The 26,925-nt window shown below is 45.4% G+C and overlaps 1 protein-coding gene across 3 annotated transcripts in view; it reads left to right on the forward strand.

Moving 5' to 3' along the window:
* The window catches only part of ACSL1 (acyl-CoA synthetase long chain family member 1), a 65,385-nt gene that overhangs the window by 22,731 nt on the left and 15,729 nt on the right, over positions 1–26,925 (forward strand). For 2 of the 3 annotated variants that reach the window (XM_006075113.3, XM_006075115.3), the window contains exons 3-11: positions 12,972–13,086; positions 13,778–13,842; positions 17,256–17,357; positions 19,813–19,912; positions 20,125–20,303; positions 22,953–22,985; positions 23,139–23,190; positions 24,137–24,210; positions 26,589–26,666. In XM_006075113.3, coding sequence (XP_006075175.1) covers positions 12,972–13,086; positions 13,778–13,842; positions 17,256–17,357; positions 19,813–19,912; positions 20,125–20,303; positions 22,953–22,985; positions 23,139–23,190; positions 24,137–24,210; positions 26,589–26,666 — 798 coding nt within the window. Of the gene's footprint in view, positions 1–12,971; positions 13,087–13,777; positions 13,843–17,255; positions 17,358–19,812; positions 19,913–20,124; positions 20,304–22,952; positions 22,986–23,138; positions 23,191–24,136; positions 24,211–26,588; positions 26,667–26,735; positions 26,814–26,925 lie in introns of all 3 variants that reach the window. The other variant, XM_025280140.2, reaches the window with a different exon arrangement.

Genomic DNA, 26,925 nt, shown 5'->3' on the forward strand with positions numbered 1-26,925 from the left:
GCATGGGGCTTCTGCCCACCACTGGGCAGTGCGCTTTGCCCAGAGGGCCCTGAGAGGGGAGAAGGCAAGCACAGGGTCCCCTCCCTCAGCCAAGAAGAGGGTTGTCAGTCGTTAGAGAAAGAAGGATTTCACCTGTGATTGTCTGATACCTGGAAAACATCATGCAGAGGTTGAAAGGGACTCAGGCATTTCTACTAATGATAGAACGAGGCCAGTCTAGGAGCCTTCAGGAATAATGGAGCCACAGAATTTAGGATGGGTGAGAAAAAAGAAGAACATCCAACAAGACATCAAACGAGGACTTCAACAAGAAGTCGAGTTCAGTACCGTGGTTGCCGTTTAACTTGGGTGAACGAAAGGTCATGCTCTCATTGTTGTAAAAATCTAGGCAGTGAGTGATGTTCCATAATTAGGGCTTCCTGGATGGGATGAGAGGGCAGTCTAAAGGTTCTTCCAGAAGGATTCTTTTCTCAGTGCGCCCACTCTACCTTCCTCTCCTTGCACATCTCTTAAAAGTTCAGCAGCAAAGATGAAGCAGCCTGGCGTTCACAGATGCTTTGACTCTTCACCTGCTCTCTGCTTTGACGTTTCCTGCTTTCCCCTCCCCAAGTCAGATTTCATTTTCAGGACTTATGACTTGCAAAAGAACATTGTGAAAGACAGAATCACCTCATTTACTTTTAGCTATGTGGTGAAAGGTCACCCACCCCCCCGCCCCCCAACCCAGGCTGTTGGCCATGAGGGGGAAAGTGTGTCCTTCCAAATAAACCCATGCCTGATTAATACCTTCTTGTTATTTAAAGAGTTCGACTGTCTCTTGGATTCATTCATGTGAAACTCTTAAAATATATAGAAGATATCAGTCTAATTCATGCCAAAATGTAAAAATAGAATGAACTATTGCTGAGGCAAGTTGACTTTGTACTTCATTTCTAGTTAGCAGATGAACTTGGTATTTCACAACAGCTAATCGTATACCAATCGTGAGAAGAATTTAGTTTTTCCTAGTGTGTGTGGAGTTTCTGGCATCTCTTCTCTTCTGGCAGAGGGACCGGTGTCTCATAGTAACATTGCCATCGCTAGGAAAACAGTCCTTGGCAAGTGAAAATTTAAGATATTTATAATTTAGCAGTAACTGTAAAAAGTAAAAAAGCCAAATTCTTATTGTATGAGAAATTGGAGAGGCAATGTGTTTTTTAAGTTCCAGCTTAGCGTAAAGTCAGTGAGCCTTTTTAAAATAATCATGCATCTTCTTTAGAGAACAATTTAAAACTTCAGATAAACAGGAAGAAAATGAAAATCTCAAATTCTACTACTTGGTATATGGGCTTCCTGACTTTGCCCTTTATAGGAATAGTAGATTTAGCTCTGATTTTCAGAACGTGTAGGTCTTAAGAAGAGGTACAAAATTTGCTTTGCATTTCTAAAAAAGAACTTAAAATATTGAACTTAAGATTAGCTTGGGAGTTATGACACTTAATAATTATAGATGCTTTTATATTGCTAGCATTGCCATATGGGCTTCCATGGCAGCAGTAGGAACTTAATTCATTAAGTATTAGTCCCGAGCCTGTCTATCTTAGGCTGTCATAGGGGCTGATCACCAGATTAAAGTCTTCTTGCTTTGTTCATACTTTGAAGTCAGGTAAGCACCATTTATTTGCACAACCCCATTCTCACACCCCCTCCCATTTCACATGAACAGTTTTTTCACCCTCCTCTTTCCATAAACTTCACGTGGCTATTAAAATGAGAAGAATCTGCCCTTTTGGGTTTGGCTGCATCTTATCATTATCCACACTAGCTGTTTCCCAGTTACACCTTTTTTTTTTTTTTTAAAGCAGCAGCACAGAAGTTCTAAATAAGTTAAAGTTTCTAAAATTTCATTTTACAAATCAGGATAATAAAGAAGGTGTTAGGACCCGTGCTACAGACTTGTGCCAGAAAGAGGATGCAGACACGAGCTATAGAATGAGACAGAGAAGCTGGAGTTGGCCACAGAATCCCAAAAGTCTCTCTTAAATTTTGGAGCCTGGTTTGATCAGGATCCTGTTTAGAGAGCTGTTTCCTGTCTGGGGTGCAGCCCCCAGCTGCAACAGTGTAAGTCCAGGAAGAACTCTTCCACAGATTTCTCTGCTTTTCCCCATAACTTTGAGCAGAGCAGAGAAGCAAGTTTTTCTGTGTTCATCTGTTTTATTATTATTATTTTTTTAATCACACTCGAGTGATAAGGGAGTTTTCTGGTTTCAACCTGTTCTCTGGGCTTCCCAGGTGGCTCAGTGGTAAAGAATCTGCCTGCCAATTCAGGAGACTTGGGTTCGAGCCCTGGGTGGGAAAGATACGCTGGAGGAAATGGCAACCCACTCCAGTGTTCTTGCCTGGGAAATCGCATAGACAGAGGAGCCTGGGTGGCTACAGTCCCTGAGGTTGCAAAAGCCAGACACAACTTAGTGACTAAAACAACAACCGCAAAAGTCTTCTCTGAAATTGAGGTCCCCATGTTCCCCTCGTGAAAACAGTCTTTTCTTGAGTGACCAGAAACCCAGGGGGACTGATCAGGGCCCAGGCCGTGGCGGTTGCTGTTCCAGGGCATAGGAGAGTGTGTCAGAGCCGGAAAGGACCAGGGAAGCAGGGGGATGTAGCTGAGGCTAACCCAGTCTGCTCTGCTAAGGGCCAGGTAGCCTTGGGCAGGCTCATCCAGGCTGACCTTCAGATTCCTCATCTGGAGAAGAGAAACGACCAGGGCCTTCCCTCCCACCACGTTGAGAGGCTGCGTAGATACAGGCAGCGTCCAACTGAGCCCAAGAGAAGTGTTCAGTAAATGTTGGGTTTCTTTTTCCCTAAAGCTCTTCTCTTTAAACTCTCGCATTTTAGAGATGAGAGAACAATGGGAGCCCACCCAGGTGAAATTATACCACAAAGTAAGAGGAAGATCTGAAACTCTGTTATGCTGCCTCCTAACAGTGGTTGAAAGTTACATATTTTAACTAAGATTCTTTGTTTGGGGATGGGAGAGGGTGTGAGGAGAGGATAAAGCAGAGAAAATAAGGAAGCTTTCTGTTCATGTAGATAAATTTGATGACCAGTGGCTAGACCTTCTGAACCCGGGAGCAGACTCTTCTGAAAATGGATTTGCAGGCAAAGGTAGTGGCAGAAATGGAAGGCGGAAAAGGGGCAGGTCAGATAAGAAATGGAGTCTGGGGTTCCCCACCCAAGTTGGATGTAGCATCAGAAACTGTCGAGGACGGGGTGGAGGTGAGGACTAGGGGAGGGACAGAGGACTGGCAGAACCTGGGCAGCAGCAGTCCAAGTGGGTCCTGGTGACTTCTGCCTTCCCTAAGCCAGGTCAGAGCAGAACTTGTTGCTGACGAGGTTGTGGGCCAGAGTTTAAGGGGGTTAGGCAACAAACCCATGGCAAAGTATTGATAAGAACCATTGCCATTGAAGAAGGACGTGGCAGAACCAGTCTGTGAGTTCCTGCAATGTCCTATAGGCATTGAGATGACTATCTTCTTAAATGAAGTCAGGAAGTTTTTTGAGGCCTACCAGGAGATTGTAATAGAGTGAAATAAGGGAATAAATCATAGCAAGTAAAAACTTTTTTATACCTTCCAGTCCTTAGCCTTTTAAAGGCTTCATTTGAAGAATATCAGAACTTGTTTTAAAAATGTACCTCAAGGGAGACTTCCCTGGCGGTCCAGTGGTTAGGACTCCACCTTTTTACTGCAGGGGCCTCAGGTTCAACCCCTGGATGGAGAACTAGGATCCAGCAAGCGGCACAGTGCAGCCAAAAATAAAACTGTACGTCTGGTAATAACTTAAGAGTCACTGTTTAACACATGTATACCTGTGGCGGATTCATTTTGATATTTGGCAAAACTAATACAATTATGTAAAGTTTAAAAATAAAATAAAATTTAAAAAATAAATAAATAAATAAACTTGTTACCAGGCCTTGGCTTAGTGTGGGTTCATCTCTTTTAGTAGGCAGAACAAGTTCATTGGGTATAACTTATCTCCCTGTTGGATGACTTCACTCCAAATGACCTCATGACATCCAGGTCACTTGTTGGCTGGGTGACTCTTTGACGTGAAAGGTTGAGATTTAAGCATTCATGTGTTGGGGTTTGTATGGTGAGGAACTTACATTAGTATTTGAATCCTGTGCTGCTAAAAAGTTGAGTATGGAGGCTGTGACCCTCTGGATTCGGTTCTCCCTGCTCACAGAGAGTAGGCATGAAACTGGCATTCACTGGCATTCGTTCAGCAAGTTCATGGTGCGCACAGGACACAGGAGGAAGAGGCTGCTGCCCTTGCGGAGTGGACGGCCCAGCAGGGAGGACCGCCGTGGAGAGGTCCTTCCTAAGAGTCACACGAGTGACTTATTTTCATGCCATGAAACTAGAACCATGGTTCCTCGTCAGAGAAGAACTTGAAGGAAGCAACCTAAATGGAGCACACCAGACCCCTGGAAGCCATGCTCAGTAAATTGCAAGGCTTTGAAATTCAAAAGTTCCCATCCACTGAGGCCTTCTGGATGCCATGGGTTATCCAGACAAACCTTGGGCCAGGGCCACTGTGACAAGGGATGGCATCCTAGTCTGTGTGTACAGGTGCCTGTGAGACTGTCGCCGAGTAGGATTTCCCCCGTAGCCAATAGAATCACACTGTCACACAGGCATGGGTGTAAAGACCCACTTGCAAACTGGCAAAGCAGTTTCAGCACAAGAAGAGAGCATTGTTTAAAAGTTTGTATGAAGTTCTCACTCTGGACTTATGGAGACAAAGGGGTAATGACAGTGCCCCCCCCTAAAAGGAGTTGAACTCCTAGAACCAGTGAGTAGAATGGTGGTTGTCAGGGCTTGAGGGTGGTGCTGGAGGAAACAGGGAGAGGTGGGTGAAAGGGTTCAAGCTGTCAGCTGTCAGAGGAATAAGGTCTGAGGATCTTAACGTATGATGAGGTGAAGCTGATAACACTGTATGGCATAATTGAAATTTGCTGAGAGAGTAGAACTTAGGTGTCCCTACCAAAAAAGATTTTAAAATAGGAAATATGTCAATTACTGAACTCCCTGGTGGCTCAGTTGGTAAAGAATTTGCCTGCAGTGATGCAGGTTTGATCCCTGGGTCAGGAAGATCACCTGGAAAAGGATCTTCTCCAGTAATGGCAACCCACTCCAGTATTCTTGCCTGGAGGGTTCCATGGACGGAGGAACCTGGTAGGCTGTAATCCATGGGGTTGCAAAGAGTTGGATACAAGTTAGTGAATAAACTGCCACCATGTGATTTATACCTTACCAAAGCTGGGAAAAAAAAAAAAAAAAAAAACACATCAAGAATGGCAATGCCTTCTGGACCAGAGTGGAGGGGGCTTGAGCAGTTTGTTGAGTTGGGCAGGATGGGAGGCGGCCAGGTCGGGACCAGCCTTCGGGGAAGCTGCAGGGGAGCAGGGGGAAGGCTGCCCAGGAACGGCAGGTGCGGCCAGATGGTGGGATCACTCACTCCACTGCCACCAGCCCCGTGGGCTCATGGAGGACTGGCAGGGCCATCTGTGAGGGGCATTATTAGCCTGACGAGTGGGAGCCAGGCCCTCAACTGGGAGGAAGGGAGGGAAAACAGGGGCAGTCTCGTCCCTGCAGTCATTTGTACAGTAAATACGAACATGAACGTGAGCATCACTCTCACCCCCGGAAGCCCGAGAACAGCCGGCTAGCAGGGTGTGTGAGACCTTGGAAGAATCTCTGGGTTTGAGGCTCTGGCTTCGTATCTGTCAGGAGTCCTTGTGTAAACCCGTGTGGGCACTGATGCTTGCTCACTCGCCTCCTGAGACTGCAGGCTCTAGTCCTTTTACCCCTCGGCTGGTTCTTCCCTGCTGTATGGCTGTGCGTGTGGTCAGGTAAAGAGTGGACAGAGATAAATCCTTCAGCCTCATCCCTGGCGACTTGGCTGCTGTGGTTTTCAGAGGATGTTCACGCACGTTTTCAGGAAACATCACGACATCTGAGCGTATTTTCCGCCAGCTGTCCTAGCAGTTGGGGCACAGAGGGTGGGATGAAGAGATGGCTGGGAGGGAGTGGATTTGATGAGAAATGTTTTTCTGGGAGTGTTTTTATACCTGAAGTTAATCTCGGCATTGTTTCTAAAACTTAGTGGGCTTCTTAATAACAGCTATGAAAAACCTTGCTAACTAGTACTTCTTAATGAAACTATTTAGTGGAAACCTAACTAGTTTCTAGTGTGGTTAGACATGTCTGCTCGCTGGAGAGTGGCCGGTGATTTGAAGGAGGCGTAGAAGCACCCGAGTTGGTCAGGGGGCCGCACTGTCTGGGTGGGATGAGCCATGAGGTGAGGGGCGGGAGTCCCAGAGAACTGAAGGCAGAGGGTCTCATCTTTGTGCCAACAATAGACCTCCAGAGTATTAAGGAGCTGCCTTTAGGAATTCAAAGAAAGAATGGTGATTATGTCAGAATTTTTTTTTTTTTTTAAATTTCCGGCTTCCCTTCAGCCAGGAAGAAAGGCTCAAGTTACTCTCTGGGAATACATATGGTAAAACAAGCCTGAAGACACGATTTGATTTTGCACAGACGATGCTCACGGGCTTCATGAAGCAGGGACCATGTGTACACATATCCGACGGAAATGTGTGCTGTAATTTTTTTTGAAGTTTAAAAATAGCCTCCCCCACAAGTGGGGTCCACTCCCATGGAGTGAAAAACAGTGGCAGAGATAGGCCTTTGTGAGGCTCTCAGCAAAAACCCTGCCTTGACAGCGTCTAAAAGGCCGAGCAAGTAAGGGAACAGACCTGTTTCCTTCAGACTGTGAGCTAGTGCCTTGAACGTTCCAAGTGGCAGGCACTCGGAGATGCTACAGGCAGGGGATTTGAATTTGTGACTCAACTCTCTCCCCATCCACAGAGGTGGGAGGGAGCTATTTTTCCCTTGAGGGATTGGCCGGTTTCCTCTGGTGAGGAGCTTGCCCTGCATTTGGTGGCACAGAACTGGTTTGCTAAGTAACCCAACCAGCCTCCCTCACCCCCAGGGCAGGTCCTCCCATGGGGACAGGGGCAGCTCAGGAAGTTGGAAACCGGAGAGCGAGCTTGGGAGGGAGGATGGACAAGGAAGCGCCTTCTGAGGGTTAGAGGAGAGCGATGGAGAGCCAGACCCCCAGTCGCCCACTGGGCTCCGGCCCAGAATCCTCCAAGATGGAGGTGGACCGTGTGTGGGCAAGTCCCTCAGGCTGGTTTGAAGCTTGCTCCACTGCATTTTAGACGTGGGAATGAGACAGGGAGGCCTCCCTACCGTCTGTCTGTCTGTTTTCTCATCTGCAAAGTGAATACTCCCTTGCTTCCATCTCTCCTGTGCTCACATTTCGATACTTAGCACCCATTGTAATGGGTGCTTCTGCCCCTTCTTCACTCACTGGGTGTGGAGGACCTCGGGAAGCTGGCTGGTTCAATGGTGGAGCGTTGGTAGTGAACCTGAGGGTTCGTAGTTACGTGGTTGCATTTATGTTAGCATAGAGGAGGAGTCTAGCTATTAATACTTTTAAAACTCCCTGTTCATTATCCTGAAAGATCTGGTTGGGAGCATCACCTGTTGGCTGGTCTTGAATAAAGACCTAGTTTGTTCTGTCAGAGATCCCGTGTTACTGAGGGGAGAACCCATGGCCAGAGGGCGTCTAGGTCCCTGGATTGGAAAAGCCTCTTTGTGCCTGTTCATAAAAGGTGGTAGGTGATGGTGGCCTGGGTTAATAAGATGCATGGGAAAGCTACATGCTTGGTGGGGCGGGGTTGGGGGGAGTCATTTTTTTCCCCCAAGGACCATGGTTTCACCTGCTGCTTTCCTCCCTAGAGATGGATGAGACATTTAAGCCCAGCCAAGTCATCAGCTGTCTCTTTAGCCATTATTGGCTCTCCCTGCCCCCTCTCTGCTTTCTTTCCTTTCCCTCCCCCATCCCTCCCACTGTCTAGCCCTCTCCTTAGAGGGAATAAACCGTAGTAGTAACATAGTGGGTGCTTGACTGTTAGGGCCTGTCAGATCAGATCAGATCAGATCAGTCGCTCAGTCGTGTCTGACTCTTTGTGACCCCATGAATCGCAGCACACCAGGCCTCCCTGTCCATCACCAACTCCCGGAGTTCACTCAGACTCACGTCCATTGAGTCAGTGATGCCATCCAGCCATCTCATCCTCTGTCGTCCCCTTCTCCTCTTGCCCCCAATCCCTCCCAGCATCAGAGTCTTTTCCAATGAGTCAACTCTTCGCATGAGGTGGCCAAAGTACTAGAGTTTCAGCTTTAGCATCATTCCTTCCAAAGAAATCCCAGGGTTGATCTCCTTTAGAATGGACTGGTTGGATCTCCTTGCAGTCCCAGGGACTCTCAAGAGTCTTCTCCAACACCACAGTTCAAAAGCATCAATTCTTCAGTACTCGGCCTTCTTCACCGTCCAACTCTCACATCCATACATGACCACAGGAAAAACCATAGCCTTGACTAGACGAACCTTTGTTGGCAAAGTAATGTCTCTGCTTTTGAATATGCTCTCTAGGTTGGTCATAACTTTCCTTCCAAGGAGTAAGCGTCTTTTAATTTCATGGCTGCAGTCACCATCTGCGCCAGAAAAATAAAGTCTGATGCTGTTTCCCCATCTATTTCCCATGAAGTGATGGGACCGGATGCCATGATCTTCGTTTTCTGAATGTTGAGCTTTAAGCCAACTTTTTCACTCTCTACTTTCACTTTCATCAAGAGGCTTTTTAGTTCCTCTTCACTTTCTGCCATAAGGGTGGTGTCATCTGCATATCTGAGGTTATTGATATTTCTCCCGGCAATCTTGATTGCAGCTTGTGCTTCTTCCAGTCCAGCGTTTCTCATGATGTACTCTGCATAGAAGTTAAATAAGCAGGGTGACAATATACAGCCTTGACGTACTCCTTTTCCTATTTGGAACCAGTCTGTTGTTCCATGTCCAGTTCTAACTGTTGCTTCCTGACCTGCATATAGGTTTCTCAAGAGGCAGGTCAGGTGGTCTGGTAGTCCGATCTCTTTCAGAATTTTCCACACTTTATTGTGATCCACACAGTCAAAGGCTTTGGCATAGTCAATAAAGCAGAAATAGATGTTTTTCTGGAACTCTCTTCCTTTTTCCATGATCCAGCGGATGTTGGCCATTTGATCTCTGGTTCCTCTGCTTTTTCTAAAACCAGCTTGAACATCAGGAAGTTCACGGTTCACATATTGCTTAAGCCTGGCTTGGAGAATTTTGAGCATTACTTTACTAGCGTGTGAGATGAGTGCAGTTGTGCGGTAGTTTGAGCATTCTTTGGCATTGCCTTTCTTTGGGATTGGAATGAAAACTGACCTTTTCCAGTCCTGTGGCCACTGCTGAGTTTTCCAAATTTGCTGGCATATTGAGGGCAGCACTTTCACAGCATAGTTGTCTATTTTCTAGATCAAGATAAATGGGACCACAATTCATAAAGCTCAGGCCTTTCTATCCCAGAGAAATTCTCAAGGATGTAATCATCTGCTTTTGCATTTAAATAAGGAAGTGACGCAAAATGACTCTCCCCATCAAGGTGTTCCTTTTCCTCAAATACTGGCCAGAGTTCTAGTCCTGGGAACCATTGGTTCACAGATGGTTCACTGTGGTCCTGTCCTCACTGCCCTCAAGGGGAACTTGAACTTTTATTTCCTAATTAAGCCACGTGGGGAGACTGACCTCTAGAGGAACCTTTGCTTGTACAGCCAAGTAACCTCGTGACCGCTGATTTGACTGTAGTGTGGTCACTACACACTGACTCACTCCTTTTTTTAAAAAAAAACTGGAAAAACTGTAGAACCCCATTAAAGAGGAAATAAAAGGCCCATAGTTCTCCGTGACTCAGTCTTACTGGTGATTTCCTGCACATTACACACAGGGTTGTCCGCATCCCTCTCCCTATTTCTTGAGCACAGCTGAAACCCACACCTCCACACCAGACCTGTAGGATATGGCAGAAGTCCAAAAGGGCCAGATATAAAGTATTTCTTCATTTAAGTAGGAGTTCCTAAAAATAGCTGCATGTACTTGGATAACCCAGTAGTTAAATGCCCTGCCCTTGAAATGGCTCGATTTTGTAGCACACACAGGCATTTCAGCCCCGCCGTTGTAGCTGTGCAAGCCCCACCTCTGCAGGTGCCACCAAGGTTGCCAGTGCTCAGCGTCTATGGACAGGACTTTAATTCAAGAAGAAAGGTGGTACATGCACATCAAAAATGATTTCTCATGGGCATGTGTGATCATCATCATCACCAGTCCATGCTAAAGGAAATCCTAAAGGAAATCAGTCCTGAATATTCATTGGAAGGACTGATGCTGAAGCTGAAACTCCAATACTTTGGCCACCTGATGTGAAGAACTGACTCATTTGAAAAGACCCTGATGCTGGGAAAGGTTGAAGGCAGGAGGAGGAGGGGACAACAGAGGACGAGATGGTTGGATGGCATCACCGACTCAATGGACATGAGTTTGAGTAAACTGGGAGTTGGTGATGGACAGGGAAGCCTGGTGTGCTGCAGTCCATGGGGTCACAAAGAGTCGGATACAACTGAGCGACTGAACTGAACTGATCATCATAGAGCAACAGTTTTCAAAACACAGACTTTATTGCTTGGTCTCCCTCACTCCCATTTCATTCACCCCTTTTCCTGAAATTACAGAGTATGCCTTATAGTTAATTGATAATGTGACCTGTTACCCAGCGTTTCACCTATACCTTTTTGGCATAGAATTCATTTAATGCTTCATCTCTAAACTTTTGCTATTTATTCTAATTTCTAATTAGAATAGTAATAAATATTTTGTCCTCGGGTTACCTTTTGAAGAGGATGGCTTTTTTTGGGATGTGATTAACTTCTTTAACTTTGAATTGACTGTTTTACCAAACAGTCCTGAAGACTTTACCTTCAAAGTCCTGAAGTTCGTATATCACCAGAACGGTAGTGTAACCAGAGTTACTTAGCAAAAGTTGTTATAAAATGATACTCAAGAGCAGTGATTCTCCAAGTAGGAACTGGGGAGTTGACCTTCTGTCTTGAAGAGATAGAGTCTGCATATATTCAAAGCTAAACTTAATCTGTTTTGGGCTTCCTTGATGGCTCAGCAGGTAAAGAATCTGCCTGCAGTGCAGAAGACACAGGAGACACAGGTTCAACCCCTGGGTTGGAAAGATCCCCTGGAGGAGGAGAAGGAAATGGCAACCCACTCCAGTATTCTTGCCTGAAAAATCCCATGGACAGAGGAGCCTGGTGGGTTGCGGTCCAAAGGGTCGCAAGGAGTGAGACACGACTGAACGATTAAGCACGCAAACTTAATCTCTTCTCTCAAACCTATCCCTAAGTCCTAGAGTTTGATTTTGGATAGACTGGAACTGCTGTTCTCACAGGCCTCCGACGCGCTCTTGTCCTCCTGCTTTCAGTAACCTGCCAAATCCCGGTCATTAGCACTTAGTGCCTCCAGCATCAGACATGACTTGTCCTGCCCTCGTCAGGCCCAAGTCAGCTGGTCTGTCTCCATTGTGTTCTGCAGGCTGATCACCCTCCTTGTAGATTTCCTTCTAGGAATTACCCTGATCTTCACCACTTCCCTACTGGGGACCATGGTGTTATTATTCAGTCACTTAGTCGTATCCAACTCTTTGCCACCCCCGTGGACTGTATAGCACGCCAAGGCTCCTCTGTCCATGGGATTTCCCAGGCAGGAATATTGGAGTGGAATATTTGCCATTTCCTTCTCCAGGGAATCTTTCCAACCCAGGGATTGAACCTGGGTCTCCCGCATCTCCTGCATTAGCAGGCAGATTCTTTACCACTGAGTCACCAGGGAAGGCTTAATTTGGGACCATAATGCGTCCAAGTGGTGCACTGGATCTCTGAAGGGCTGGCTGAAAGGCGGACTGCTGGATCACACCCCCAGAGTTTCCAACTCAGTAGATCTGGTTAAGAGTTTGCTAACTGCTTTCCCCAGGAGGCCCAGGTGTTCCCCTGCCCATGCTCCAAGGACTTCGGCTCTGGGGTGAGCCAGTGCCCTGTAGATTCCAAGCTTCTCCTCTTTCTCCATTCCAGCTCCCTTGGTGCTCCTTTGCTCAGCCTGTACTCCGTGGAGTCCCTCTGGTCATGTAGGGATGAGGAGTCCATGCACATCCGTACATTTTATAGCTGATGATGGTAACTAGTAGATGCTACATGGGAAACTGAAGTTCCTAACAGATTACAGGGCAGTTAGCAAAGAGGAAAAACAGTAGACATGATCTCCAAAAGAATATAGATAAGGTGATGGAAGTAAAACTGAACGGTGGTGTGTCATTTCCCCAAGACCAGACAGAATCAGTCCTTTATCTGCCAGTGGCTGTGGTTTGAGAATCGTCACACTTGTGTCCAAGGGTTTGGTTTCCAGTCCTCAGCCTCGTCTGACAAGACCAATGCTTATAAGTCTGTGAGCCTCTTTGGGCCCCTTATCCTTTCCCTCCATCACTTCCTTTTCCCAGGGGTCCTGGACGGGCTTCCTGTGTAGCTTAGTTAGTAAAGCATCTGCCGGCAATACGGGAGACCTGGGTTCAATTCCTGGTTCAGGAAGATCCCCTGGAGAAGGGAATGGCAATCCACTTCAGTATTCTTGCCTGGAGAATCCCTTGGACAGGGGAGCCTGGTGGGCTACAGTTCTTGGAATCACAAGAGTCGGAGACGACTTAGCACTATCTTTATTTCTTCTTTCTTTCTTCCTGGACGGACATGGACCCAGCCTTGCTTCTCTGAAGCCAGCACTTGTCTCAGGTGGAGGATTTATGTCAGACGCCAGCACATCTGGCCCTGGAGTCCATGCAGCAAACGCTCACCCTTCCCAGGCCCTGGAGGGGATTGACGGTGCGCACGGTAGACATATTCTTTTTAATCCTTTTTTCTGACCTTCTGTCTGTCTGTCTTTTTTCCCAGGGCAGTGATGGTGCCCGGAGATCCACACTCCTGGACAGTGACGAGCCCCTGGTGTATTTCTACGATGACGTCAGAACGTTATACGAAGGTTTCCAGAGGGGCATACACGTGTCCAGTAAGCATCGGCCTGAATCTGTGCAACTAGTGCTTCAGGTTTTTGCTTTCGACAGAGGGGTCTTTCTCAAGAAGCCATATTTGCTCACAACTCTCTCCCAAGCAATCTGACTCCCAGCTCCCTATCTCCTCCTGTAACTTCTGCAGAGCGAGTCCCCCCGCACACAGGTCCCATCAGGTGTGGCCCATGGTCAAGGCACTTCTGCAGTCACATGCGGCGTGCTTCATGGAGAGTCACACATCCGTTAGTGCCTTACAGGCTCTGACATTTCCTGCATAAAGAGACCTATTTAACCAGGCCTGATCCAACATTTCTCAAGCTTGCTTAACCAGGAGACCCGTATTTTGAGAAATAAACATTGATACCCAAGGAAGCGGGGTTCCATCAGAGACATTTGAGGGATATTGGCTCACGAGACTGTCCTTCATCTCTGACGGTGGCACCAGAGACCCTGGGTACCTGGCAGCTGCCCACCCTTCCAGCCCATCTCCCTCCTGCCCCATTTAAGAAACAAAATAGAAATAAAGAAGCAAAACTCAGACCCAAACCCAGGGGGAAAATGCGTCCGATCTGAATTCATTGTTTCACACCTGAGGACAACTTTGTGGAATGAAGGATACAAATGAGAACCTAGGAATATCTAGGCATGTTTAGCCCATCGTTTATTCTTTCATTTGTTTTCTTCTTTTAGATAATGGCCCTTGTTTAGGCTCTCGGAAACCAGACCAACCCTATGAATGGCTTTCATACAAACAGGTGAGTTGTCTGGCTCTGTGGCCGCCTCACGTGAGCCATAGGGCGGGAACACGGCAGTTCCTGGAGCCTCTGTAGGTTGGGTTGGAAGGTTTCTATGGAGTGTGGATGCCGACCTGGCTCAGGGCTTTAGAACAGACATGGAGCATCCCGAGACATTAAACACACAGATTCGGGGAACACTATATCAGTAATTGAACGGGTGTTTCAAAGTAGTTTATTTTAGAACTGCTGTGGGTGTGTTGTGGAGTACAGTATAAATTTTAAAATAAAATGCTAGAGGATTCTCTGGCAGTCCAGAGGTTAGGGCTCCAAGCTCTCACTGCCAAGGGCCCAGGTTCAATCCCCGGTCAAGAAGCTAAGATCCCAGAAGCCATGCAGTGCAGGCAAACAAATAAATAAAATGCTAGAAATGTGCTTGAAGCAGGTGACTCTTCTCCCAGACCCCACGGGAGGATAAGATTACTCCTTTCTGTCTTGAGGGGTGCTGGACAGATATAGATGCCCCAGTGTAGAGGAGCCCTCTCATTTTATAGATGAGAGAAAATGGGCCCCAGGCAGGGCTGGGACTCACCCCTGGTCACAGCTGAACCAGGGCCAGGAGGGAGGCCCACGCCATCTGTTGTAAGGAGTCTTCAAAGCATCATACTGATCCCGGGGTGACCTTTAACCCGAGGGCAGCATGGAGAGCAGCAGAAATGTTCAGAGATGACACCTGTGTAACCGAACAAACACAGAGGCGGCTGGGATCTGGGCCGTCTCACTCCTGTCACTCTGGTCCCAGCAGATCCATGGCTTTTAACTGTACATAGTAGTTTGCAGATGGCTGGTAGCAGGAAGGCTTGCTCCTTTTTTTTGTTTGTATCGTGATTACAACAAGTCTAGTTGCTCCTGACTCTCCCCAGTTCAAGGCAGCACCCCCGAGACACGCGGGAGCCAATGGGGGCATCCGATTTGCTGCCTTGTGCTTCCAGCGCAGCTGTTGAGAGGGCTCCCTGGAGCAGGGGCAGGATGCAGAGGACCAATCCCCCTTCTGTGGCTGGGGCCCTGGGTAGTTGATGTGTCCTGGGAAGGGGTGGGGGTGTGTGAAGTGGGTTGTCGTTAGGATCTGAAAAACCAGCCTGTGGGAAAACGCTTCCTGGTCCTCCCACATCTGAGGATCAATGAAATGCAAAAGGCAAGAGAGATAGAGGCAGAGATAAAGAGAGACAGACAAGACAGCTTTGCGTTCCTTGCTTGTAGGAATCGTGAGCTGTAGGTCCGGTGAGCAGAGAGACTGCTGTTTTTATTTTCCCTTAACAGAGCCAAATAGTAGTTTTCCATCGAAATAGTAGTTTTCAGATCCTTCATTTTCACAAGTGGTGTAAAAGCAGTTCATGTTTGTTGGAGATTCAACATTGCACAATGGTCTTCAGGCCTCACAGAATCTGCCAGTGCTTCTGGTTTGCATCATCTTCTTGTCATGTTACTGTTTTGTGCGGGTCTCAGCCTGTCAATAATCAGTATTGCGGCTGGGCCAGCCCTTGTAGTTCATAAGATGATTGCAAGACGCCCTTCAGCAATAACTATAAGAAACTTGGGAAAAAAAAATAAAACTTTCTTACTACAAGACTTGGAAATTACACAGCACACCTGGGCCTCACACGTGAAGTCTCTGGTAGGGGGAGGGAGAGTGCAGAGCACCTGGGGTTTTGCTTTATTGGGGTCAGTATCCTCCCGTGGGGTCTGGGCTCACTCTTATCGATGAATTTGAAGCACAAGAGCAATAATTTAAAGCACAGGAAAAAGAAAACACAAGTGGCCAAAATGGACAGTTACCCGCATCAACCAAGATCTCTAAAACAAAGGAGGCTCATTTGGGGGGGGACCTGGCTCCTTATCTTTTTTGTGGCTGGCGATGTATCAGCCTTGGAAGTGGATGCATCAGCCGTCAAAGCTGAAGGCAGGTGCTTGGGCTACCAAATAAGAGAAAACCAAACCCTTGGGCTTTGCACTACCCTTACTTATAGTAATATGTTCCTGTATACTTTCTGTTATATGTTGACTGCCAGAGGGAAAACAGGTCCACTGCCAATGGGATGTTTGAGGCAGGTTGAAAATCCCTGGGGTTTCAGAAGGTGTTTTGTACATTTCAGACAGAGACCAGTGAAGATAAAAAAAAGTAGACTGAAGCTAACTTTGGATGTGTGTATTTAAATGATTTCCCCCCTTCTCCCAGTGATTCTGAGCTTTGGGGGTTAGGAATCCCTGTAAAGCTTTTCAAAGAAAGGTCTGGACCGTCTTTCTAGAGACCCAAGTGTGTGCATAGAATCCAGTAAGCTCTGCAGACCATCTAAGCACTCACAGGTTCCCAGCCCTTACAAACAAGCAGGAGCTGTGGAGCAGTCCCTGGGGTATGGGAGAATAAGCATGCTAATGCCATTCTTGCTGTCACTCTTACTGCCATTGGCAGAGCAGGGATGGCACCATGTGCCCGAACCAACAGGCTTCTGGAGCAGCATCAGGTGTGGTTCTGTTCTCTGCAGGCGTGGGTGTAGATTTAAAGTGCTCGTGATAATTTACCAACCAAGAATAAAGAATTCCAAGTTAGCATTAAAAAAAAACTTTTTTAAGTACATTTGGGGTAGGAATGAGGAGAGGATGGGAAATTGGGGTAGGTAGACAGTCTTGCCTGGTTTTACTTAGTTGTAATTAATAGTGTACATTTTATATTCATTTATCTTAAAATTGTAATAGACACTCAAGTTTGATATGGTTTTTTTTAATTGTAGTGTTTACTAGCTGTAGAGCATTTTGTTAGATTTACTATCATTTACTTGATCATCCAGCCATTGGTCTTTTTTCCCCCTAAGCTTTTATGACTTTACATAATTTTGAAATATATGTATTTGTACCTAAAGTCTTTTCAAAATTCCCTTTAGGACTGCATTATTTCCTAAGAACTAATTCTCAAGAATACAGTTGTGGAGCCTAATGATTAGAACTCGTCCTTATTTTTCAAAGGTCTCCCCCAAACTTGTCCTTTCTGTGTTTATAACAAAGGACAAGTTTCGGCTTTTTTGTTGCTCTTTATAAACACAGACACAAAATTTTGTGTCCCTGGATTGCTTTTGTAAAACTAAAGTATAAAATAGAAACTCTGACATGGATCGTGTGTGACCTGGCAGCTGTTGGGGTGAGATTCATTTGCTTTGCCGAGGGAACTGTATGATCAGTCCCCTCATCATGAGTTCTGGAAAGTCAAACCTTGAACTTTACAAAAATTTGTAACTACAGGGATACCTGTCTACCCCTGTTCTTTCTCTCTGGGCAGAACTGCTTCTTGGTGAAGATATTAGGCTCGGCCGTCACGGGAAGCTGTGTTCCTTGAGTTGGACCTGATGCTGTTCCTGATTTTTTTTTCTCCTCCATTATAGGTTGAAGACATGGCAGAGTGTGTGGGCTCAGCACTGCTCCACAAGGGCTTCAAGGCAGCTCCAGACCAGTTCATCGGCATCTTCGCTCAGAACAGACCTGAGGTATTAACCGTTAGGCACTGGGCAACCAAAGCACAGAGAATTCTCGATATGAGAGTCAGTTAGGGTTCACACCTGCCTCTGCTTCAGACCAGATTCTGTGGTCTGATCACCACTAATATAGCTCTGTGTTGTGCCTTAGAGAGTTACATGTATGAAAACCCAAACTAGGTCCTTCTTATGGCACCCCACTCCAGTACTCTTGCCTGGAAAATCCCATGGGCAGAGGAGCCTGGTGGGCTGCAGTCCATAGGGTCGCTGGGAGTCGGACACGACTGAGCAACTTCACTTTAACTTTTCCCTTTCATGCATTGGAAAAGGAAATGGCAACCCACTCCAGTGTTCTTGCCTGGAGAATCCCAGGGACGGGGGAGCCTGGTGGGCTGCTATCTATGGGGTCGCACAGAGGCGGACATGACTGAAGTGACTTAGCAGTAGCAGGGGGAAAGAAAAAAAATTTTTTTTTTTTAAACCAGGTCCCCAAACAGAAACTGGCAAAGTCTTTGCTATACAAAGACAAACAAATAAAAACAAATAACTAACAAAAATGTCTTCCGACTTTAAGGGCTGCCTCTGTGGTTAGAAAAATAGTATTAGTCAATGCCAGAGAAACTTGGGTACATTTTTGTCAGTAGCAAACTCACGCCTTTTCTTTCTGAAAGGTCCAGGCTTTCCCCCTGCTCAGATTGCAAAGTTTAAAATCTCAGGGGGCATGGGGAAGGAGCTTCAACAGTAGCTGACCATAATTTAGACAGGTGGACTGCCGTTTGGCCATCCAGGCCTGTGCATGGTCTTCTGTAAACCACTGTGTTAAAGTGCATTGAAATGAGAAGCCCCCCTGGAGTTATTACCTATGCTGTGAATAAACAAATTAGTGGCATAGCTGGCACAGAAAAATCCAAGCGCTGGACTTGAAGACGCTACATTGACTCTTAGACCTGCTTGCGTCCAAAGACATGTTGGTTTAACATGCTACTGTTTTATAGGTTACAGTGGTTTCTCAGCGTTTTGTGTACAGTTAAAGGAGGAATAGCATTTTCCACAGCTGGACCACAATTAGGCTCATGGAATTTCATTTCTTTCATTGAAAGTGAAGCCCATTTGAATGAACACATCCAAAATTTTTGTTTCAGTGGAATATCACTAGTCATGCATCTATGACTAGGACATAAGTTCCTTACTTCATGGATGGAATGGGCTTCTTCCTATATGTATCAGTTAGTTCACCAAATGTTTATTGAGAACCTCCTATATTGCCAGGCACTGCCAGGCACCAAAATACCACGGTGGATCTTCTTTGTGAGGTACCTTGAAGACAGCCCTCATAAACCCATGTTTTCTCTTCATGTGCTGTGTGGACATAAAGTAGAAGGGTTATGGGAGCTCAGTCAAGGAGGACTTCCTGGAGGTGGCATCCGAGTGGAGTCTTGATGGCTGTAAGGGTGGGGAGGCCAAGGGAATGTCAGGAACAAGGGCATGTTTGCCTGGAGCAGCGTGTCTGTTGGGAGATGAATCATTTCAATGTGGTGGAGGGTGGAGTGGCAGAAAGAGAGAAAACAGCTCCAGGCCAAGTGAATGTGAGTAGGTCGTGCTTCCCATGGCCCTGTGCCCTTGTCCATGCTCTGTGTTCTGCAGGTGATGGGCGCCACGAGGGTTATCAGGGAAAGAGTGACTCTGCTGCATCTGCCTTGTAGGCGGGTCAGTTGCCGTGTGACTGACGGGTTTAGAGAAAGATGACCAGCAACCCGTGTCACTTCTTTCCTTCCTCACTTTCCTGGGGAGACTTCCATGGACAGTTCTCCCGGTAGATGGCATGTGCCTCTTCCTGTAGTCCCAGGCCTTCCTGCACACTGTGGCCAGACTGCTGTTCCTCGGACCTCCAGTCGCTGTTTGATGGAGGAGCCCCAGAGGCAGTGTCTTGCCTGGTTCATAGAGCCAGGCTCCTCTGTGACCTCAGGCTGGCTCCAGCCCTCTGTCAAGCTTAGCCAGCCCCCACAGCCCTGCTAGGCCATCCCTGCCAGCCTCAGGGCTCACTGACATCCCTCCTCCCTGCTTGGACCTCGAGGTCCCTCTCCTGGAGTCCCCGTGCCTTTCTCTCCATCTGTTGAAATTGTGCTGCTCTTGCCAACGGCAAGCTCAATTCCCTCCCCCTGCATGGAGGCCCGCTGTGGGCGCTCTCACCTCTGAGCTCATCACTTTATTGTGTTCTTCATCCTCCTTTCACATATTTGCCCCAAATCTTCAGGCAGATTGCACTTTCATTTTTTTTCAGTAAGAACTGGGCAAGTGTTTTGTTCATTAGGAATCCCTTCAGTGCCTGACGCATGGTAGTTGATACACAGATGTTAGTTTTGGTACATCCAGTGTTTCCACATTGAGTCTCTAGAGTCTTGTTTTTCCTGGAGGGGTTCCATGGTGACCTCTCATATTCTCACCCCGACCTCTACTTTTTCTTTAGTGGGTGATCATTGAACAGGGATGCTTTACTTACTCGATGGTGATCGTTCCCCTCTACGACACCCTTGGAACTGAAGCCATCACCTACATCATCAATAAAGGTATGTCTGTGGTCTTTGGGAGCATCTTACCCTAGTTATTGGGTAGATACAGCAGCTACATGTAATGATTACATGATGGAATAGGAATTTTTATTTAAATGCACACTTACCCTCCTATTCAAAGAAGGTAGTTCTTAAACCTGATGTCAGATGTTACAGTCAAGCTTTTAATATCCCAGAGCTGCTTCCTCACTGTGTCTCTTTACTTCCAGCCGAACTCTCTTTGGTTTTTGTGGACAAGCCAGAGAAGGCCAACCTCCTATTAGAAGGTGTAGAAAATAAATTAATACCAGGCCTTAAAACTATTGTTCTCATGGACTCCTACGGCAGTGATCTGCTGGAACGAGGCAAGAAGTGTGGGGTGGAGATCATCAGCATGAAGGCCATGGAGGTGAGTCACCCTGCCCTGCCCCCTTCCCTGAACACTTCCTCCGAGGTCATTTTGGCTCAAATGTGGTGTCTCTCCAGTGTGATCACAAAGTCGCAACTCTTGCTGGTCCTGTAAAAGAGAACAGAAATCTGTCTCGTTACTGGAAAGAAGAATTCTGCACACATTCCCAATGTTAACCCATCACATCCTGCCTAAGTGCTGTCATCTAGCAAGTTGCAGTGCTAACAAAGTCATTCTAGAGCACTGACGGAGAAGGCGATGGCATCCCACTCCAGTACTCTCACCTGGAAAATCCCATGGATGGAGGAGCCTGGTAGGCTGCAGTCCATGGGGTTGCTAAGAGTTGGACACGACTGAGCGACTTCACTTTCACTTTTCCCTTTCATGCATTGGAGAAGGAAATGGCAACCCACTCCAGTGTTCTTGCCTGGAGAATCCCAGGGACGGGGGAGCCTGGTGGGCCGCCGTCTATGGGGTCGCACAGAGTCGGACACGACTGAAGCGACTTAGCAGCAGCAGCAGCACTGACAAGTCCTGCTAATAAGTGCTGGAAATGAGAATTTCAGATTCAAGTGGAGATTTAAGTCTGTATGTCCTCTTTAAGTATTTAAGCCTTTTACTTACTGATTTGTCTCTAAAACAGAGTCAGACATAGAAATCTGCCTCCTTATTCTTTTTCCAAGATTGCTTTTTTAGGCCTCTGGTGAATTTCTAGCATAGGTGCTTCATTTGATTTATTTTCATTTTAAGATTCAGATTAATCACAGTTGTAAAGGTAAACCAGTCCTGGAAAATGAGTGGGTCCATGTTTAAACTGGTTGTTCAACATTAGATCGTATTGGGTTGGCCAAAAAGTTCGTTTTGGTTTTTCGTAAGATCTTACAGAAAAGCTTGAGTGAACTTTTTGGCCACCCAATACAAGAAGCTGATGAAGCTGGTTTCCCCGGTTGCTCTTGGGTTAAAGTTCCATCCACAACAGCAGGCAAGAGGAAGCTTCTGTTACGTGCACATCGCAGGAAGTAATAGGTTCAATAGATAAATCATTCTCTTTCTGAAAATGTTATAAATATTTTTCCTGGAACTGTTATAAATAGGGTTTTGAATTTTATTTATAGTTCTCCTTCTACCAAGAATTTGAGCTCCAAGTAAAGATCTATAAAACCTTTTCTGGGGAATTTAATAGGGAACCTGCCATTTGTTCTATTAGTGCGTCTGCCACACATACATATACACAGAAACAACAACATAGGACAGGAATCTGTAAGAGTTAATATGTGCAGAATTGTTAAATGGGGTTTTTAGCTAGTTTTTCAGCTAGTGTTCCCCCTTTTTTTTTCACTTGTAATCCCATTTCAAGATAATGTAATTTCTTTTCCTCCCATTTTTCCTCATCCCCCTACCCTTCCCCAGACACATACACAGGCATTTTTTTTTTGTCTTTTTTTGATTGCTATATATGGTAAAGAATTAAAGATCTTAAGGTATATAGGAATTTTTAAAAGATGCATGGAAATTTGAATCTGATAAAAGATTATTTGGGGAAGAAATTGGAATTATCATTACTTTAGCTCTTAGGTGACTTCTAGTTGGATATCAGTGTCCCTATTTTTAAATAGTGGTCAATCATACACATAATTTAAAAGTGTGATTAGGGTTTAAAACTGTATACTGGGCAGCAACTCACTGAGCCCTGAGTGGAAGTGAAAGTGTTGGTTACTCAGTCATGTTCGACTCTTTGTGACCCCATGGACTGTAGCCCGCCAGGGTTCTCTGTGCGTGGGGATTCTCCAGGCAAGAATACTGGAATGGGTTGCCATTTCCTACTCAGGTGAGCCCAGAGCCCACCCATCTAATTTCCACTTAATTCTAGGCACACTCAAGCTGTTTAATAGGAAAATAACATAAATCGTTCATTCAAAAAATAATAGGTATTAAGGTGGTCGTGGAGATACCTTCATGCAGTAACAACATCAGAATGAGCCCTGGGTAGTAATAGAATTCTCCTTGAGATGCCACACCTCAGAATTGAATCTGTCGTTCTTAACCCTCATGGCCATTGGATGGGGTCCTGGAGCTTCTGTCGTGGCCTGATCTGTAATCAGAGATGCCTAAGGCCTTTCTCCCCTCCATGTTGGGAACTGCAGATATTTGAGCCTTTCCAGAATGGTCAGCATTTAAATCTGGTGGAGACTGGTTTCTCTCTCCAGACTGAAGATGTCAGTTTTGTAGAACCGGTGATCACGGATCAGTGCTGAGTTCTGGTTCTGGGAGAGTGCAGAACAGCTGTGGTTCTCTGATTACTGTGAAGAGCCGGGCTTTGTTAAAGGCCATGATAGGAATGGCAGTGGAGACTGGAATTACATGTAAGAGACTTCGATTCCTGTCCTTGGAATCAGTCCTGTTTCCAAGGCCAGTCCTAAGGCCATCGATATGGTTTTATATAAGACAGAAAACAACCAGAAAATGGATTCTTAGAACAATGGGTAAGTATTTGGGTTCAGGTTAAATTGCTGTCATTTATGTAATTTGAAATCTGTGCTGTCTTTGTGTCGGCTGTGAGTGAATCAATCCCACAGAAAAGTCAGCTTGAACTGACTTGATGTGACTTAAATGTTTCCATTTCAAATTTTTTTTTCTCTTCTTTTTAAGGACTTGGGAAGAGCCAACAGACAGAAGCCCAAGGTGAGTGCACCGTGTCTGACCCAGCCCCAGTCTCTGTCCAGCTTCTGTGTCTAATTAGTTCAGAGGCTAGTAAAAATATTGGGTGATAACAACTAAAGAGTTTTCTATTTTATTCTGATTTGTACTGGCTTTTTTCCTTTTATTGTGCTGTAGCCTCCAGCACCTGAAGATCTTGCAGTAATTTGCTTCACCAGTGGAACTACAGGTCAGTTTTGAAAAGAAATTGTTTCTAAGTGGTACCTGGAAGTGTATATTCCTGCTTCCTCTTGTGGATGACTTATTCGAATTGTAGATGGACTGGATGCAGAAGAGACAGAAGTGTTCAAGCCTGTCTTCCAGTAGCTCGATACAACATCCCCAGGATCTGAGTGTATCCTCTCACATTTACGTCACCCATCTCTCTGGGACAAACGGTATCCATGGTTTCCAGAAATAAAATTCCTGGATTTTCATCTCTTATTGCTACACGCACCCTCTAAGACTTGCCCATATTAGTAAAGATGGTTTAACACTTTATTGACCTGGGGATTTTTCCAGAAACTAACACCTGTGGCTGGCAATTTGTTATGTAAGTGAATGTTGAAATGTCTCCAGTCAATAACGTTCAGGTAACAAAAGACATCAGCCCTGGGATTTCTTTGGAAGGAATGATGCTAAAGCTGAAACTCCAGGACTTTGGCCACCTCATGCAAAGAGTTGACTCATTGGAAAAGACTCTGATGCTGGGAGGGATTGGGGGCAGGAGGAGAAGGGGACGACAGAGGATGAGATGACTGGATGGCATCACTGACTCGATGGATGTGAGTCTCAGTGAACTCTGGGGGTTGGTAATGGACAGGGAGGCCTGGCGTGCTGCGATTCATGGGGTCGCAAAGAGTCGGACACGACTGAGCGACTGATCTGATCTGATCTGCACAAAAGACGTATTAATGCGTCTCTGGTCAACAAGCTGTTAAGATAATTAGCTTCATTTAAAGGATTACAGGTTGCTCAGGAATTGGGTGTGACTCAGCTTTTGGCTTTCACAGTGTACCTCACATTAGAGGCATCGGGGGCCCTAATGATGTGGGGTTTATGGGCTTCTCTCACATCCACCATTCTTGGATGGAGTTTCTGTCTTCTAACTTTATTTTGCTCATATGTGTCCCCAGGCAACCCCAAAGGAGCAATGATCACGCATCGAAATGTAGTGAGCGATTTTTCAGCGTTTGTGAAAATGACAGAGGTAAACTTTTGGGAGAGGGCCATCTTTCCGTGTATCCAGTGGTTGGCATCAGGCCTCAGGAATGAAGGTGCTCAAGGCCCCACCATCATGTTAGGCCCAGACCGTATTTGAAACAGTACCTGAAATATAGATAAGGTCTGAGCTTTCACAAGGTCTAAGGTCACCTCCTCTCAAATAGTTTTTCACTATGGACCTGATCCCCAACTCCTGCTGTGACCGTTAACATGAATTGACAAATCGAATTTATTACATTTTTTTATATAGTAAAACTTCATTTGGATACTGCCTTATAAATGTTTTTAGGAAAGGACAGAGAAAAACTGACTCTTTTGTGATTTTATCTCCTGTTTTAGTGTGCGGAAAATAATTAATTTATTTATGTGGACAAGGAAATGTTAAATGTTGCTGAAGGTGTTTAGAATTATTACTGTTTTCACTGTTTATTATGCTTAATTTGACTTCCACTTTATATGAAGGATTAAAGCCTTGAACTTTAGATCAAATAACTTTATAGTTATTTCTAATACTTTTAAAATTTGCTGTATAAATGTCTTAGTCTGTGTGGGCAGCCATAACAAAATAGCACAGATTGGGTGGGGTGGCTTCAACAATAAACATACATTTTCTCACAGTACTTGAGGCAAGAAGTCCATGATCAAGGTATCAACAAATCTGATTGGTTCTGGTGAAGGCTTTCTTCCTGGCTTGTAGCCAACTCCTCTCCATGCCTCCCTGCCCTCACTTCTGTGTGCACATGGAGAGGTTTCTGGTGTCGCTTCCTGTCCTTAGAAGGACACCAGCCTGATTGGATCAGGGCCCCACCCTTAGGACTTCATTGAACCCGAATGACCTTCCCTGTCTCCAGATACAGGCACATGGAGCAGGGTGGTTAGGGCTTTAAGTATGACTTTGAGAGGGGTCCTTACAATCAGTCTATAGCACTAAAGATCTATTTCCAACTTGCCTTTTAAAAAAGTATGTATTGAATAATGTAATGAATACCTTTCCCTCGTATCCTTTGCACATTTTTTCATAATTTGCGTTTGCAAATTATGTGCCTCTGGAGGGGTTCTCTAAGGTCTGCTTTTTGTGGTAGGAGCCTGTGCTTAATGGTTTTGGGGAATGGGTATCTTCAGCAGCTGTGTAAGTGTATTCTTACACCTTCTTAGGCCTTTTGGTATATACTTTCTAAACAGAGTTTAACATTTAATACTTTATCAAAGTGAGATTTTAATTTCCTTATTGGCCTTCAAAGATAACTTAAAATGCATGAATCATTGAGGCAAATGATTACAGTTAATGTTAATGTGAACATTATCAGGGGGATTCTCAACTTTGTAAAACTTCTCATTATGCCAATGCACATTATTTGTTTAACCTAAATCAGAAAATTGAAGAGTATAGATGTTATTGAGTCTGATTTCTCATTATGTAGCACTTTTCTACTGACAGGTACCAGTTGGGAAGCAGGAATAAAATTAATCTCAGATTATGGGATGATCAGGCTACATCACGTGTGATTGCTTTATTATGAAGGATGGCCCAGCCTTGGAGAGGGGAGAGCCCAACTCTAAGCTGGGCGCATCATCCCTAGGCAACTTGACAGAGCCTTTGTTTCTTAGTTGGTGGGGCAGCAGCTGCTGTTGGCAGCCCCTATTTGGGCCAGAATTCTCTATATTAATAGCAAGAACATTCCATGCACATCCCTCACTGTGCCTGACCGTAAGTTAAGCTCATTCTTAGCCATGAAATGGAAACCAGATGTTATTTGAGATGCAGACCTGTCATGATCAGCATTTTATGGGAGAGCAAATTCCCTGGGGCCAGTTCAGAGCTTACATTAAACACATTGGGATTTTTTTTTTTTTTAATGGGGTCGAGTAGGGCTTTAAGGTAAAAATGTTGATCAAAGTAAAATGCTCAAAATACATTTGTACTGTAAATAAAAGGAACATGGAAATCTCCAAGTTTCTCTTCTTTTCTCCCCTATGTCCTTGACAACAAAAGATGCTGGTCTTTTGTTGAAGTGAAGCTTGTATTTGTTAAGGTGGAGCAGAGCTTGCTGGTCATCAAAGTCCTGTAGCTTTGAAAGTCTGGGTGGTTAGAGCACATGATATCTGGCCATCCCAATGTGGGCCACATTTTCCTAATTGTGACTCAAGTCCTGCATGGATTTACTTTGTCATTAGGAATGATCTCTACTCTATATGAATAACTTATTAAAGTATTGCTTAGCATTTCCTTTTTCAATGAGAAATAATTGCAGATGTAACCTCATGCTGTTACTTCTCAGCCTTGAGATATTATGTGCTCTGAAATAAATGGAGAATTCCTGGAAATCCTAATGCTTTTCTGCCCGCTGGTGTCTTTGCTTGCAGAACACATTCATTCCTACCTCAGATGACACTTTGATCTCTTTCTTGCCTCTGGCCCATATGTTTGAGAGAGTTGTTGAGGTAGGCACGGGGTTTTATTTTGCCTATGCATGTGTGTTTGTTTGTGTTCTAAGTCATTGTGTTTTACAGAAAGCACTTGGGTTGAATACCAGTGACATACACATTTCATTTTTACCGCTTGCACACATGTATGAGCAGCTCATGCTGGTAAGTTCAAGTGTGTATACCATCCTCCCCGTAGGCAGTTCTTTGCTCAGCCCCCGTTTTAGAAATAGAGCTAATAATTTAAGAGTATACTTTTTTTCTAGGTCCAGGTACT

This window comes from Bubalus bubalis, chromosome 1 (assembly GCF_019923935.1).
Source record: "Bubalus bubalis isolate 160015118507 breed Murrah chromosome 1, NDDB_SH_1, whole genome shotgun sequence".
NCBI classification, from domain to species: Eukaryota; Metazoa; Chordata; class Mammalia; order Artiodactyla; family Bovidae; genus Bubalus; species Bubalus bubalis.